At 32.4% G+C, this 18,611-nt stretch overlaps 1 protein-coding gene across 1 annotated transcript in view; it reads right to left on the bottom strand.

Moving 5' to 3' along the window:
• The window catches only part of LOC127137047 (B3 domain-containing protein At2g24670-like), a 2,153-nt gene extending 1,657 nt beyond the window's left edge, over positions 1–496 (bottom strand). The window contains exon 1 of the mRNA XM_051063545.1: positions 297–496. Coding sequence (XP_050919502.1) covers positions 297–496 — 200 coding nt within the window. The remainder of the gene's footprint in view (positions 1–296) is intronic.
• Between the last annotated feature and the right edge of the window lie 18,115 nt (positions 497–18,611).

The raw sequence follows: 18,611 nt of genomic DNA, 5'->3' as shown, positions 1-18,611 counted from the left end.
TATTATCATATAGATCATGTCTATAAAATTTAACATCAATCAAAAATCATTTTACATCCCAACGAGATGCATAACGTCTTACAATTTTTTTATTTTGTGGTGGTGGTTCTGGGTCTATCTTGAGAACCGACTTTTCAGGTCTGGGTTCAATTTTTTCATCCACCACCTCAAAATCTAACCTTCCCCTATTAATACTAAGGAGTTCCCTAATTCCATGGTCTTATAATTTTCTCTTCTTATCCAGGATCTCAAAAAAAGGTGTATTGGTATGAATATTTTCCAATAACTCCATATACCTTTCGGATAGGGAGTCTACCTTAACTTCCACAGACCTTTGCGAGAAAGGAATTGGTGATTTGTATGGAGGAGGAACAACATATGGTGCTTCCTTCTCTACCTCTTCGACAACCTCCCTTTCGGGTGGTGTCAGTGGATCTTTCTCAATCTCCTTAGGATTTTCAATAGATTTTTCAGTAGTGGTTGTTACAACATCCATATGTTTCTCAGGGAAGGGTCCTAGAGGCGTCTGTGCAAGCAGGGAGATTTGAGTTTCCATTTCCTTGTTGTGAGTCACTATGGACTCGACCACACTATTCAACTACCAAAAGGTTTCATTGGTATAGAGAATTTGTTTTCTAAACTCCTCATTCTGAAGATTTTGTGTCGCGGTAAAGCGCTATATCATAGATTCTAGCCTATAGAGAGCTTGTGTTGCAATGAAATCCTCTATTAATATTTCGAGGTCGGATTTATGGGAATCTTGCATTTCCTTATAATAATGGGAGTGGTAATTATAGAGAAATTTTGAGCGATCCATCTATGTAGGATTATAGTAATTGTCACAAGAGTGCCTTAGTCTATACGGTGCAACAATTGAGTTACGATGTTAACTTGATCAGAGTCCTCGACAACGACGCCAAAAACTTGATGTGATCTAACTGCAAGTGCATAGATATATCGTGGTAGTAATAAAAGATATCGAACCCACATAGACTTTGTAGCCAACAAAACCGCTATCCACTATTGTTATGTAAATCTAAGGCTGACTAAAAAGGGATTTTCGAAAGAAAGTTTAAAAATAATTAGATTTGAAAGATTGAATAAAAACGAGGCAAGGATATGATTTCCTATGTACCTTGGGACTTAGATGAATTGCGACACTTTAAAAAAAATTGGATAAAGAATTAGTTTAAAAACACTAGTCTCACACCGTCGTGTTGTTGACCTGTGTTATATTTCGAAATCGTAAATGTCATGTTGTCGATCCACACGCATAATTTCGAAATAATTTTTGAAAACTATTAAGTCCTAATTAATGTCTAAAGCGTTGTCACTGTATTTAGAAATTTAAGATCTGATTTTTATTGATATGGTACTGGTCTCACACTGTTGCGCTGTTGACCAGTACCTGAGTGTTTTGAAATTGCAAATGAATAAAGTAGACCAGACATCAGTCTCACACTGTCGCACTATTGACCAGTACCTGAATGATTCGAAATTACATATACAAAAAATTCATCGGATACTGGTCTCACACTGTCGTGTTGTTGACCCGTATCTAAATGTTTTCACTTCCATCCAAAACATTTTGAATATTACATGTTAAAAACCAGAACCAAAAAAATAATTCAATACTAAAATTGGTGCCAAACAATTCACTGAGTCCCGTTGGAATGACGATCCTCACATACCGTACTCTAGAAATTTAGCCGGACATGGATGTAGAAATAAATAAGCAATTATAGGTTTTCAAATTAAACAAAGACATAGTAAACGGTTTAAAATAATTCAAAGAAATGGTTGCAAATGAACTTAAAGGAGAGAAACAAAAACTCATAACAATAATAGTAATGACAGAATTTATAAAGCAATTTGTAAATGGCGGAAAACAAACGTTGCAAAATTATAAATGGCGGAAAATAAAGGTGGAAAAATAAATTGCAATAACTTAAATAAACCTGAAAATAAACTAGAAAGTAAAACTGAATTGAATAACTTCGAATGATGACAAGATTGTTTGATCCAAGCGTTATACAATGAATGCCTAAAAACACTAAGGTGTTGTAGTTCCTCGACGTAAGAAAACTACTACTTTACAAAAGTGATTTCTGCTTAAAACTAAAACTCTCTAAATCTTGTACCTAACTTCGATCCACAAAACTTCCACCCTTGAAAAGTACTTGTCATTTGAAATATATAGTGATACAATGCTGAAAAAATGATGCCAAGAGAGTGGAAACCGTGTGAGAAAATATAGGAAGAGTGGGGATGAACCAAGTCAATAACTGCTTTTGTTTTCAGATTTTGAACTGCATGACATTCGCCATGCAGTGTAATATTGAAGATCGTGGTTGGCTGACTGGCGTGGCGGGCGCCATGGGCCTTTGACTCTGTCTTTTCACTCTTTGCTGACTCATTCGTGGGTCCCATGGCATCCTAGTCACGACAAGCATCGTGGGGAACGACATGGAGGTCTCCACATGTGTATTTTCGCCTATTTTCTCTGTTTTTCTCCATTTTCGTCCGATTTCTTCTTGTATCGACTCCTACCGGCAAAGCACTTGAAACAAGCACAAAATACAAGCATAACACTACAAAATGTAATAAAGTGACACTAAAACATGTGTAATTTGAGTCAAAATACACTATGTTTTAGTGTTATCATGTCCCTGCTAAAAGAATATTATTTTTTATTTCCAGTGCATTGAAACTGCTTGGATTTGCTGATTCAGATTTGGCCTAATGCCCTGATACAAAGAAATATGTGTCTGGTTATTGTGTTATTTTAGGTTCCTCTCTTTTATGTTAGAAATCCAAGAAACAACACATGGTGTCCCGATCTTTAACTGAAGCTGAGTATCGGGCCTTAGCTTCTTTCACATGTGAGCTCCAATGGTTTCAATCTTTGTTTCATGATTTTCTTATTATTTTTTCTCGGCCTGCATCTGTATGTTGTGATAGTAAATATGCTATTTATCTGGCACATAATTCTATTTTTCATGAGAGAAACAAACACATCGAACTAGACTGTCATGTAGTACGTGAGAAACTTTATTCTAAACTCATCCACTTGTTACCTGTTTCTACTAATGCTCAGCTAGCCAACATGTTTACAAATTCTTCGCATTCTCTTGCTTTGAGTTCCATTTTGGTTAAGTTGGATCTTTGTAGTATAAATAGTCCAACTTGAAGGAGGTTACTAACCTATATTATTTATCCTCTGATATAGTGACAGGTGTATAGATAGCTTAAGCATTTTTATCCACTAATTTATCGGGACAAAGTTAGTTATATTTCTCTTGTATATATATACAGATTATGTAAAGTTATTCAAAGTAATGAAAAATTAGTTACTCTTTCTTCGATCTGTAACAAGATTTATGTTTTTCTGTTTGCATTTCTTCACCATTATCATGAAAAATCTTCCTGAGTTTTCCACCATTAAGAGGGAGGGTGAAATATGGTATTAAAAATTTGTGTTTAAGTTAAGCGTTTTATTATTTGAGAAGAAAATCACGTTAGAAAAGTATTTTATCGTGCTTACTATGATGTCATCAGGACCATTATGGTTTTATCTTAGCAGCATTGTGACCGTGATGCTTTTTTGTCGTGCTCGTGATGGTTATATTGCGGTCACGTTAACTCCGGTGCATATAGATTTTTTTTAGCTTTCTTTTGCAAAAAATATCGTTTCAATAAAAGTTACAAAACTCTAGATATAATCAAATTACTAGACATATGTCATATTGTAAGTTGTGCTGAAAAATGCTATTTTCTTCGCAATTTCTCAACTTTTTCATATTTCTGCTTTATTTCTTCACTTCTTCACTTTTTTAATTTTTATTCATAAAACTTAAACATAATTAACTGGAAAATATTAAAAACAATTGCAAATGCTTGTAAAAATCACATGAAGATAGAGTGTCATTACAATCCCACACTTACACTATTACTTATCCTCAAGGAACTCATTCGTAAGCGTGATCTTCCTCATAACTTTGTACTTACCAAACCAATATAAGACACCCATCTTTTCCAAGTTATCACTTCCGTTCTATGCTTCAATCTATCATAATACATAGAGTTTTTCTTCAACTTTCTATATACTCAACGTTCACTCTTATTCAAACAATATGATAAATAGTGACTCACATACAATTAACATCAAACATATGAGTTTGCAAGATTTCTAAAAATTTATCACTTTAGATTCGAAAACACACTTTTAAGGACTTTCACGGGTTCTAATGTGGCTTATATCAAGGTAGGATATATATGGCTAGTAGGTTCAATTGCTTAGAGTTACTTGCCGCCCTCGTATTTTTACACAATCCTTACATATTCTTTGTTTTTTTCACTTATGTGTACTCGAATTTTAACTTTCTTTTTCTCTTCTTTTTTTCATAAGCTCTACATTTTTAACATTATAACAAATTTTCTCACTTCTATTTTTTTATCAATACTTTTTTGATTATCAAATTCTAGTACTCAACCTCAAACTTAAATCGTTGCTTATTCCAGAAGTAACCTCAAACATATATTTTTTTTCATGTATCATGACAAAGAAAAATAAATTCTACCCAACTCCAAGAAGATAGTGGAAAGATATCTCTTTCAGGTCAATCGAATAATTTTGTAGCTAAGTCACCAAAAGAATGACTCAGACTCGAAGGTTTTAGAAATGGATAAAAAATTCTTTTCAAGTTCACCTAAGAAAGGTTCTAAATTAAAACAAATAACTTGTCTCAGCATGTAATCAAACATATAGACAATAATTCAGAATTAAAGCAAATTTTAGTAAATGAACAATCGTACGAAGACTAATACCAAAAAAAGGTAAATAATAGATTTATTTGACCAAAATCTTACTTTTGGTGGTATTTGGTGACTGCGTACAAGATTGTTGAATATTAATCTTTTTCATACTTTATTAATCTGCATTTGAAACTTCTGTAACAACTTTGTTTTCTCATTTCTTTTTTTTTCTTTACTGATGTCTTTATTCTTTTTTTCATTGGTAAAACATCATAATTTGAATTGAAGAACACAACAGAAACAAATTCATTTGTTAAATAAAGAACAAACCAGTTACAAATAGGAAAAACATACTTATCAAAAACTGAAATTAAAACTTTAAATACAAAACTAAAGAAAATGAAATAACACAAATATGTAGGTTGCGTCCCACACAACACTTATTTAAATTCCTTAGCTTGACCATTTGATTCTCTATTAGGGAAGAATATATGACAGAAAAAGCACATCATTCTTCTTCTTCCTTTTGTTTGATAGGACTCCCATGAACTTGAGGTACTGGTGATGTTTCTCCCATATCTTCTTCAGCTTTACAGTAGCAAACAAGGCATATATGAAATCCAATATTTTATCAACTTCTTCTCTTACATCTACCTTATTATTAAAATAAATTTTAGGGACATGATTTTGTTGAATAATTTATTGTTGGATATCTACGTCTAACCAAATTATTGAATTTGGAGCTTCATTCAAAACTAGATCATCCTCACTTTGCATTCTTTCTTTTTTTCCAAATCTATTTTTTACCTCTGATTCTTATATTCTTGATTCAATTTTTTTATCTGATGGTATGCATTTTTCTTCTTCTTTTTCTTTTTCAACTCCTCCTTCGTCGACTACTTCCCATTCATCTTCAACTTCTCTCTCAACTTCATCATCCCTATGAATATCCAACATATTCCTATTAGAGCATCCACTTGATTGAGTTGTCACTTGTTTAGATAACTGACCAATTTGATTTTCAATATTCTTCATGGATGCTTCAATGTTCTTGTCTATTTCTTCAAAGTTTTTTGAAGTAAACTTCTTGAATTCGTTCAAATTATCTTCTAGAATGGATGACTTCCTTGGTAGTGGATCTTGAGGAGCTTCTTGGTTAAAATCTTGAAATTTATTATTATTCCAATTAAGAATGGAATAATGGATTATAAATGTTGAAGTAAGGATGTGGCTCTTGATGATTTCCTATGCACTTCTTCAATGTATGGTACAGAATAGCCATTGGTGTGTCCTTCACCATGGAAATCACATCGTAATATCCTGTCTGGATTAGCATTTACTAGAACTAAAGTTGAGGAATCAATTTTGTTTGATAAACCTTCAAGCTTTGCTAATAAAAAAATTCGAATAATGAGATTCCTTGCTTCAAAGAGTAGAAATAAGCTTGGTTGCATACTTTATTTTGACCATCCTGTGGAAGAACTTGATGTTTCTGTCACCCTTCAAATTCCAATTAAATTTATCCTTCTCATGCCAAAAAATATTCTCAATATGCAAATAATCTTACAACTTTGAAATGGAAGCTCTTTCATGATAACTAAGCACATCATAAAGACCCTCATCTTGAATCATTTGCTAGATTTATGCTAAACTGCCTTCAACATCACTAACCCTTTGGTGCACATTCCCAAAAGAGTGTTTGTTCCAAGTCCTAAGAACACGCTTCATCTTCCCAGGCTTTTTAGCCAACACAAACATGAGATATCCAACAACATTCACATTCTAGCAGTTCTTGATGACCTCAATACAAAGAGACTGTGTGAACCACATATGCACAAACTTGAATTGGGATGAGAATGAGACAGTTGAAATACTAAATTCTAGCTTTAGGGGACAATGATGCGAACTGAATTTAGCTAAGGTATGACAAGAGGTATGTGTGCATAAAGAAATCCAGTACACATTGCAGATGCATCTCTCAAGCCTTTTGAGAGTGTGAACTCCACCAAGCCTCCCACTGGACCAGGTGAACTTAGCCCTAAAAATAGGAAAGTGTAATAGCTCATTAGTGTTGGTCTAGTCTTGGAAATCCTCCATAGGAAATCTATAAGGAGACCAAGAGCCTTTATGTTTATGGCACCAAGAATAACATTGAAGTTTTGAATCAATCACAACAGTGTTGGTGATTTCCAAAGAGATTTGAAAGGTTCTACCATAAACTTCTTCTAATACTATAACTGGTGGAAACATAGATTGCAATAATGCCAAAAAAAATTATCATCAACAGAAGATGTGAAAGCCACATGTTGATCACCAACACAGATGACCATATGAGATAGGAATGCATTTGTTCTAATATTTAGAAATACAAAATTAAAGCCAAGTCTCACCAACCAGTTATGAGGGAACAAGTCAAAACTCATCCAAGGCTCTGCTACCAAAATAAAGTCAGACTTATTACTAAGAATAACTCTTTTAAGGGAGAATTTGGTTGGGGTGTTGGCAAGACCCCTTGAGTTCCAAAAAATAAAAATCATTTCAAAGATTTGGATGGACCAACTTTTTACCTGGTTTCATAAAAACTTCTTGATTTTAACTTTTTTTCTTCCCGTTCCTTATTTTTTTACAAAGGTAAAACTAGGAATATCATGACACATAGTGTTATAGTCAGTACTAGGCAATAGGTTCTCCTCTCTGTCATTATTTTAAGTTAAATTTGTCAAAGATTCATGAAGAAATGTTTGATTACTAACAATTTTGTCAACAAGGGAATTTTCAATAGATTCACCGTCATCCTCTATGATTTGAGTGACATCCACAAAATCATTTCCAAGGGAGTTGCCATCAGATTTTTCAAATTTCTCAACCACCAAATCAAGTAGTTCTTCAAACTTGTTTGCAATGTAGGTATTTTAGCCACACTAATCATTTGTAGATCATGACCAGTAATATTCAACAAAGTCTCATTTTCTTTGTTTCTAAGAGGTTGTCATACCCTAAAATTTTCTCCACCTAATTCATTTGCATATCAATCATCTGCATATTTACATATGCACCTCACTTTGCATATGTGCATATCTTATGACCATTTCATCTGGTCATAAGGTCTCATTTTCATGCATAGGGTAAATCTCAATAATTAGGCAACTTTGTTCAGTTCATATATTCTTATCATGCATCATTAAAGTCATTAGGGTGATAATTTGGATAGTTCACGATCTTATGATCAATTAAAGGTTTGACTTTCTATCACCTTTGAATTTTATTTTGTTAGAATGGATGCTTATAGATTTTTCATGAATTTTCATTAGGGGTTTGATAGGTCAAAGCCACACACCACTAATTCATTCATGTATACATTCATCCACTCATGGTTGTAGTTTTAAATAAACATATTTTCTTGTGTATTTTATTTAGAAAAAAAACAAATTTAAACCTTTCCCACCATTTACCATTTATTTTTCAAGTTTTAGTTTGAATTTTCATTTTTCAGTTTTGAAATTTGAATATTGGGACTGTCTTGTTTCTTAAATAAGTCAAATAGTTAACACCATGTAAATGCAATGTTTACTTTGTCACAAAGTTAGTTTTGTTTATACATTAAGTTTCATTCAAAATTTTATTTTTACATTAAGAAATCAAATCAAATTTTCAAGGATAGCACCAATTTTTTTTAAAAGTAAGAAGACAAAATTTTAAGGATTGACTTTCTCATTACTTTTACAAACACCAAATTTTCTTTACAACATAAAAAATGAATAAATAAATAAAAGAAGAATTCCAAGTGTGAATCTGCAAGTTTTTTGCTCCATACACCATTTGAATTGGTCCTACACATAAACAAGCATATGACATCAAGTTAGCATTGATTTGGAAAAGAGTTACAAACAAGGGAGTCAAAAGCAAAAGTAAGAACCGAATTTTCACATTTTCAAGCATAGCAGTTCTGTTTCTTAATGTCAGCAGGATAGTTTTTTTTCCTTTCACTAAAATGCCAACACGGGTTTGAAATTTAAAAAAGGGAAATCAAATTCAAACATCGATTTGTAGTCAGAATTTAAAAACAGTAACAAGGGAAGAATTTAAAAAGGAGAAGAGAACGGAAATATAGCCAAAAAGAATTGAAAACCAGAAAAACTGAAACACTCTTTTTAAAACAAACAACATAAATTTGAAGCCAAACATCAGAATTAAAAAAAATCTAAGAGAGATTACCTGGGTGTTTGTCGTAACCGGATTTTGGAAGTTTCGTCGGAAGTCTCTTAGCTCCGGCCAGGTATTTCTCCTCATCCATTTTAAATCTCTTATTACCATGTTGTGTAATATTTCTCCCTGAACTTTTGCCCCATGATTATGTGTTCGATTGCGTTACCGTTTATATTTAATTTCTGATTTAGGATTTAGAGGTTGAAATTTTTGTGTGTTGAATGCCATGACTTCCTTCATGCTCATTTTCGTTCTAAGATGAACTTTGAGGTCGGATTGAGGAGTTTCAAGGAGTTGGATGTTCCTCTGCTTTTGCTTCAGTGTTGATGTTTTATTTTGTATGGATTCACACAATGATGCATTTTAGCTAGCATTTTTATTCTTCCATGAAGCTTCCTTTTTTGTGAGTTTTGTTTTTACAGATAAAGAGAGTCGGAGAAGATTTGAAGAGAACGATGGAATGGGGAAGAAGTCCTCGTTCTCTCTCTTTAACAGTGTCGCATTTTTTTCCTTTTTGAAAAAAAGAGTTTTTATTTATTTATTAATAATAAGATTAATTGATGCAATAACGGATGGAAGTTTTGATTAGACCAAGTAGGAGGAGAGAGACATTGAGTTTATTTCCTTGTTTCTTTAAATTAAGAGTATTAAACTATCATTAAAAAAATTGAAAAAATTGGAAATGAAGGGAGAGAGATATGACGGCGGAGTAAAGATTTTTTTTTTTTTTTTTTTACCACCATGTCACTTGTCACCTATTGATTGTGAGTTATGTTTTAAGTTTAAAAAAAATTGAAATTTGTTTTCTCTCTTTCCAACATAATCCAACAGATACTTTTTCTGTTTTTTATATAATTTATTTCTAAACTTTTTTTTAATTGTTAAGTGTTACTAAATATTTATTTTAGTATTGTTTTAAAATAAAAGAATAATAATAAGTTTATTAGAAATGGGGCGTGACACTTTGTTCTTTTATTTTATTTATTTTATTATTTTTATTTTTTGTTTTTTTTATCATTATTATTATTATTATAGTGTTATTATTATTATTAATATTAGTATTAGTCTTATCATTATTATTATTATCTTATTATTATTATGATTGTGGTTAGTGTTGAAATTGAAATTGGGTCTTTGACCTTTTTATTTTTTTATTTTTTTAGTTGCACCCCATATCCATATTTTCACCCTTGTTTTATTTTATTTTGATTTATTATATATAAAAAGGAGAGAATTTTGTATTTATATTTGTCATATTTATATTTAAGTTTATTTATTTAAGTGAGTCTTTAGATTTATTTTATCAAAAAAAAATTATATAAAAAATCAATCAATTTTTATCCCTAATGTTTAAAAAAATAGAAATGAGTGTGTATAATTGTAATCATTAATTTGTTTTAAATGTGTTTAAAAAAGTAATAAATAAAAAACTAGAAAAAATGAAACAAATAATATAAGGTGGTTTAATTGTTTTCTTTATTTATTATTGTTTTTTTGTCCATATTTCTTTTTAAGTTCTAAAAAATATAATTACAAAAATGGTAATAAAATATAACAAAGTGATGAAAAAAATTGTTTTTTTTGTTAAAGTTTTTTTAAAAAGAGGATCTACAAAAGGGAGATATATATTTATCCTTATGTTTAGATTTATTTTACCTTTTTTAACAAAAATACAAAAAATAATCATTAAAGAAAATGATAAAAAATATTAGTTTTGATTTTCATATTTATTTAGATATGTTATTTAGTTAAGTATTTAGAATTTTGTTGTTGTTATTTTTTCCTTTCATCATAAAAAAAAATAAGTCTTTTTCAAAAATACAAAAAATGGCAAAGAATTTAGTTTAATAAGCATTTTATCTTAATGTTGGTGATTTATTTCCTTTTTATTCTTTTTATATTTATTTATGTTAGTTATCTAATTTTATTTTTATTATTTATTTATTTTATTACATTTTTTTATATATTCCCCATTTGAGGGTCTTTGACATTTTTACATTTTTATTTTCCATTAGCTAGAATAAAATAATTAATTAAATAGTAGACAAAAACAAAATATAAAATCAGCCCTTTTTTAAAATAAAAAAATAATAATAAACGTTCGATCCGTTGTCGAGCCATTTTTCCCAAGTCAAACCATTAACTTTTCCACTCCACTTCACTAACACCTCTAATCAATTTCAAATCATTTTGCGATAATCAGTTTCATCCCTACAAATCATTTTCTTAAATAAAATCGAAAGAAAAAGATTACCTGGGTGAAAGGTCCAGTTGTAATCCCGAATGTTAGGCCCAAATTGTAAGAGTTTGCAAGTCATAAGTGTTTGTCTTCCCTCTAAAACATTTGTAAATATTCAAACTTCTTTTTTTTCTCAATAAAATTGGAAGAAAACGATTACCTGGGTGAAAGGTCCAGACGTAGTCGCGAGTATTAGACCTAAGTTGTAAGAGGTTGCAACTCATAAATACTTGTTTTTCAAACCCAAAAATACATTCAACCAATCAAATTCTTTTTCGCCGTTGTGCGATTGATCAGAAAACCCTTTTTATAAACGAAAGACATCTTGTCTTAGATGATGTAAAGCAATGCTTCGGCCATAATTGTTGAGTTGAGATAAGTGACGTTTTTTCGAATGTTGATTTGTAAATCCATTCTATGTGTGATAGACGTCCGCTTCTCATCTGTTTTGGGTAAAACAATGTTTTCGTCGGTTAATACAATATAGCTTTCGCTAAAATCGACCAACAAACAAATATTTTTCTACCCAGAACTACGTAAGCCTTGAGTTCTTTATTGAGATACGTAGGAGCAGGATTGCGAAATCTTGTCAGACCCATTAATAAAAAAACTTAGACGTGAGGGGGGCTAATACCTTCGCCTTACGTAATCGACTCCCGAACCCTGATTTGGTTGCGACGACCATAATCATTGTCGTTCTTTCTTGGGTTTTATCGATATTTCCCCTTTCCTTTTTAGGAATAAATATATGTTCGATGGCGACTCTGTTTAGTCCATCATGTGAGCGTGAGATTGCGCTTCGCTTAAGTCGTGTTCTCATTTTTCAAGGTACGACATAGGTACTCTCTATCTTCAATTGTGTTCTCCTTCAGTTACCCACTTCCCTTCTCTAAAGTCTCCCTAATATTGTTGTCGTTTTTAACGACATATGTTTTAGTGTTTCGAATATACTATAATTTAGTCGTCATTGGTGTTTCTAATTTTTAATTTGACCTCTCTGAGCTTACCGTTTCTTTCAAATTTCGGCACATATATTGTTTTGTTAGCTTCTCCTTATTTATTTATTTATAAATCTTTTTATTTTTTCAAAAGAAAAATAAGTAACTAGTGATTAATTAAAAAATAAATGATTTTTTTTGTTTAGTAATGATCAAAATTATATATGTAGTTTGTTAAAATATTTATAGTATTTTTCAGATAATTTTTCTATATAAAAAATTGGTTTTCAATTAAAAAATTGTTAATATGTTAGGAGCACATGTGCATAATACACAATATATGATTATATCGTTTTTCGGTAAAATAAAAGTAAATTGAAAAGTTATGTTAAAGTTAATTTAGACAATAATTAATTCTATCAAAAACTAATTAATAATTGAATGAAATATTTTAAACAATAATTAAGTGAAATATTTAGCATATATGATTAAAAGAAGATATGTCGTTAATTGAGATATTTTATTAAATAAAAAGAATCAGTTTTACAAAATACAAACAAATAAATTATAAAAATCAAAATAGTTCTAAAATTTAATTAAAAAAATATAATAAATTAAAAAATATACATATCAAAACCCTTGTGTAGTTGTTTAAGATATTTTTATGCTACATATCAAAACCAGTTTGTTAATTTTTAAACGGTCAATGTCTAAGTAACACACATGCACAATAATAAAAAAATTAAATTAAATATTTATTTGACAAACAAATTAAATTAATTAGAAAAAGCATGTTAATATAAATTAAACATTATTTAATTATTAAAAAATAATTTCATATTAATTTAAAATTAAATTAAATGGTTATTAAATAAGATAAAAGTAATATGTGATTCTTGTTGAGATTTTAAAACTTTATAAAATTGAATGAAATTTATTGAAATTAATATATATATATATATATATATATATATATATTATATATATATATAATATATATATATATATATATATATATATATATATATATATATATATATAATCTCAAACATAAATTAATATATTGTTTACAACATCTTTTTAATACAAATATATGACTTAAGATAATGCTAAAAAATAAAATAAACTGAATCCTCTTTCTTTCGATGTATACAAAGATGGGATTAATTTCTCAAGATCTTCACTCGACCTTGACTTTCACCTTTCAGATTCAACAATCTTTTTCTAAGCCTCAAATTCGCAACGACCTTCAGTCAACCATGTTGAAAGTCTCTTGTCTGAGCCTTGATATGTTCAATGGAACTAGAAACTCCAACTCCTTATGTAGCATCCTTCACTCAATTATATCAAAGCTTTCTAGGAGAAAGAAAAGCCTTCTTTTTCCTTAATTAGATTGTTAATCTTATCTACACAACAAAAAATTGATTTTCCAATCTGAAATCTCAAAACCTATTTTTTTCATTCATTTATTTATTCGAGTGATTACATTCCTTGAATCGAATCCTTCTTACCAAACTGATTTTTTTTAGAAATTTCAAACTTTCACGGTTGAATTGAGAACTTTCAAACTTTAATTATGCATTCCTGAGCTTTTTTTATTTAAGTTTTTTACTAATCAACTTGAACCATATTGCACCGACTTTAAGTGAAGGGTTTATTTATGCATGAGAAGACACTTTGATGAAAAACTCTCAACCCTATTGTCACACCTCGAAAAATGAGAACACGACACTCGCGGAGCGCAATCGCACGCTCGCGGGATGGACTGAACAGAGTCGCCACCGAACTTTATTTATTCCCCAAAATAGGAAAGGGGAAATATCGATAAAACCCCTAAAAGAAAGGATAAGATATGGTCATCGCAACCAATATCAAGATTCGGAGTCGGTTACGCAAGGGGAAGGTATTAGCACCCCTCACGTCCGTTGTACTCAACGAGAACCGTTTAGTTAGTTTCAATTTGAATGTTAGCTTATGTTAGTTTCTAATCTTCTACTTATTTGAATGTTAGGAGAAATATTTTTGAATTTTATTAATGAGAGAGGATCTAAAAAGGTTTTTATTAATATGGGGCAAAGAACTAAAAAAAAGTTTTTTATTAATGGGCCTGACAAGATTTCGCAATCCTGCTCCTACGTATCTCCGGGTGCAATAGAGAATTCAAGGCTTACATAGTTCTGGGTCGAAAATGTTTGTTTGTTGGTTGATTTTAGCGAAAGCTTTCTTGTATTAATCAATGAGAAACATTGTTTTACCCAAAACATGTGAGGAGCGGGTATCGAATGGATTTACAAATCAACATTCGGAAAAAGGCTTACTTTGCATCATCTTAAGACAAAATGTCTTTTATTTATGAAAAGGCTATGAAGATTAATTACACGACGGCGAGTAAATAATTTGATTAGTTGAATATATTTTAAATTAATGATGAATGCTCGATGTAGCACCTCAAATTTGCACCTATCATTGTACATACATTTTCATATTTGGTCATAACATAACATGGTCCACTGCATAACATTGCATTGTCCCCTTTGCCTCAAGTGCAAGTCATCAGAAGAATTAGGTCAAACTGGTCAGGAGATCAGTCAATCAAGCAAGCAAGTGCAATTCTCATTGAGCCAAGGCCCTAGGGTTGGTCCAACATGTTCACATGACTTGGGGATCCATTTGAAGTGTTTTGGTCAAGGATTGGATGTTCAGAAGTCATCAGTCAATGCACAGTTTGCCAGAAACCCTAAAAAGTCAAACTTGGTCAACTGTGACTGATTTTTATGGTTTTGATGATGGGATTTGGTTTGAGAGAGCTCATTCATGTCCAAATAGGCCTCATGTATCATGTCAAATGTAACACCCTTCTAAAATACCCCAAATATTTAATTTACAACAACAAATATATAAATCAGAGTAATTATTGCAGTTAAGGGTGTCACACAACACTTCACACATTTCACCATAAAAATCAGTCATGCTCATTATTTAATTTCAACATAAACACTTCTTGCAAAATACGCAGCGGATAGAGATCATTCAACATATGTAATACATTACACATAAAATTATTCAACAAGTTAAAACATCCCGTCCCGATGTTACATCTATCAGAGCATGACCCACTAAGGAGACCACACTAGACTCCCAGCACTAGCTTCTACTCACTCACTGCTCGTTACCTGAAAAATAGTTGTAAGGGTGAGTTCCTCAATCGATATAATAAGCATTATAAATCATCATGTAATGCTAAGTAAATTTACACGTTAATCACCCTAATCATATCATGCATTCAGTAACGGCACATCAACTCAAATATCATACTCAATAACAACATAAAATGCAACTCAATAACAACATAAAATGCAACTCAAATGAGACTCGACTCGTCATGCATGTGGTACCAATCGGAGTAAAACTCCCAACTTAAAATCATTGCCATTTTATTGGGCATCAAGGCATAAGCCTTCAACTTTCAACTTAAGATTTGCCAATCCAGGCCAACGTGGTGTGAGCAAAGCTCCGACTTAATGCATATGAATGTACATGGCATACACGACTTTACAATTCCGACAACATAATAATAATAGCAACACAACAAGGTTTTCAACATAATCAACTTATAATCAACTTTGGCTCATCAAGCCTACAACTCAGTATTTTTAACAACTTTCCGTACACGGAACAACTTAGCAACTCAGTCATACTGGCATCGACACTTTATAACACAACCCAACAAATTTTACTCATCAAAATTGACTACAATATTACTTCATAACATAACTCAATCCCTACTATGTCACACACCAACCTAGGCAAATCACCAATTATGCTCACAACATTAAAATATCAATTTTTCACTTTTCCAACAGTGTTAACCGGTTAACGCCCTGGGTTAACCGGTTAACGCAGGACAAAACACATTTTCTGGCAAAACGCAACAGTGTTAACCGGTTAACGCCCTGGGTTAACCGGTTAACGCAGGCAAAACAACACATTTTCACAAAATATAACAGTGTTAACCGGTTAACGCCCTGGGTTAACCGGTTAACGCAGACAAAACAACAATTCCTGCGCTAACACAAGGCAGAATGCAGAGTTCTCCGCATTTTCCGCCGTTGGAGGACTTCCGGACCTCCGATTCAATTTCCGTAAAAAGCTATACGTTCGGGGAATCACGACTCACATAATTACCGATTCAATTACAGCTTAAACACAGTTTATTCATCACCATTTTTTCAGCATTCAACAATCCCAATTAGGGTCAATTCAACGGTTCATCACTACCCATGACATGTTAATCTATAATACCCATTAAACGACGATAAACCCCCCTTACCTGAGATAATCCGGCAATCTCTAAGCTTCAAGCTTTTCCGTTCTTCAACCTTTGCTCTCTAGCTCTTCCTCTTTGCCCTTTCTCCACTTTCCACTTTTCAGCCGCTCCGCTTCTCTGTTTCACGTGAAAACTCTTTACCCAAAAATGAAAACCCTTTTCTCTTATTCCAACTTATATATTTTCCACTAATTATTATTCCAAATAATAATAATAATAATAATCCAATAATTCAATTTATTTAATTAAATTAATAAATATATTATTAACTTAATTTAAATAATTCTCTTATTTTATTCGGGGTGTTACAACTCTCCCCCACTAAAAGAGTTTTCGTCCTCGAAAACATACCTCAAGCAAATAACTCTGGATAAGACTCTTTCATCTGACTCTCCAGTTCCCAAGTCACATTGCCACCTGCTGGTCCTCCCCAAGCTACTTTCACTAAGGCAATCTCTTTACCCCGCAACTGCTTCAACTCTCGATCCTCAATCCTCATAGGCGATATTTCAACAGTCAGGTTATCTCTTACCTGTACATCATCTACTTGGATCACATGCGACGGATCATGAATGTACCTCCTCAACTGAGACACATGAAAAACCTCATGCAAATTCGCAAGTGACGGCGGTAAAGCGATACGATAGGCTACCTCTCCTATCCTCTCCAAAATCTGATAAGGACCAATAAATCGAGGTGTCAACTTCTTTGACTTCAAAGCTCGACCAACCCCAGTTATCGGAGAAACACGAAGAAACACGTGATCTCCCTCTCGGAACTCAAGTGATTTCCTCCTCCTATCATGATAACTCTTCTGACGACTCTGAGCAATTCTCATCTTCTCCTGAATCATCTTAATCTTTTCTGTAGTCTGTTGAACAATCTCCGGTCCAACCACAGCACTCTCACCGGACTCATACCAACATAACGGTGTCCGACATCTCCTACCATACAAAGCTTCAAACGGCGCCATACCAATGCTCGAATGAAAACTATTGTTGTAGGTAAACTCAATCAAAGGTAAATAACAATCCCAAGCACCTCCCTTCTCCAAAACGCAAGCTCTCAAAAGATCCTCCAATGACTGAATCGTCCTCTCAGTCTGACCATCAGTCTGCGGGTGATATGCAAAGCTCAATCTCAGTTTAGTTCCCAAAGCCTTCTGCAAACCTTCCCAGAATTTCGATGTAAATCTATGATCTCTGTCCGAAACAATACTCGACGGAATACCATGCAAACTTACAATGTTCTCAATATACAACTCCGCTAATCTCTCTAACGGATAATCCATTCTGATCGGAATGAAATGAGCCGATTTTGTCAATCTGTCAACAATCACCCAAATAGCTTCAAAATTCTTACTTGTTCTCGGTAACCCAGAAACAAAATCCATACTGATACTATCCCACTTCCACTCTGGAATAGCCAACGGTTGCATTAGCCCAGACGGCTTCTGATGCTCAATCTTTGACTTCTGACAAGTCAAACAAGAATAAACAAAACTCGCAATTTCTCTTTTCATCCCCGGCCACCAAAATAACTTTTTCAAATCGTGATACATCTTCGTAGCTCCAGGATGAATACTCAACCCACTACGATGTCCTTCTTCAAGAATACTCTTCCTAAGTTCGATAACATCCGGAATACACACCCGATTACCAAATTTCAAAACATCATTCTCATCAACTCTGAATTCGCCACCTTGACCTTGATTCACTAGAGTCAACTTATCAACCAAAAGCACATCGGATTTCTGACCCTCTCTGATCTCATCCAGAATACCACTTGTTAACTTCAACATTCCCAATTTAACACTATTGTGAGTACTCTCACACACCAAACTCAAGTCTCTAAACTGCTCAATTAAATCCAATTCCTTAACCATTAGCATAGACATATGTAATGATTTCCGACTCAATGCATCAGCCACTACGTTTGCTTTACCCGGATGGTAATTCAAACCAAAATCATAATCCTTCAGAAACTCTAACCATCTTCTCTGTCTCATATTCAGCTCTTTCTGATCAAACAAATACTTTAAACTTTTATGGTCACTGAAAACCTCAAATCTTGACCTGTACAAGTAATGCCTCCACAATTTCAGAACAAATACCACAACTGCCAACTCTAAATCGTGCGTCGGATA

This window comes from Lathyrus oleraceus, chromosome 4 (assembly GCF_024323335.1).
Source record: "Lathyrus oleraceus cultivar Zhongwan6 chromosome 4, CAAS_Psat_ZW6_1.0, whole genome shotgun sequence".
Lineage (NCBI taxonomy): Eukaryota > Viridiplantae > Streptophyta > Magnoliopsida > Fabales > Fabaceae > Lathyrus > Lathyrus oleraceus.
This window is presented reverse-complemented; position numbering and strand designations above follow the sequence as displayed.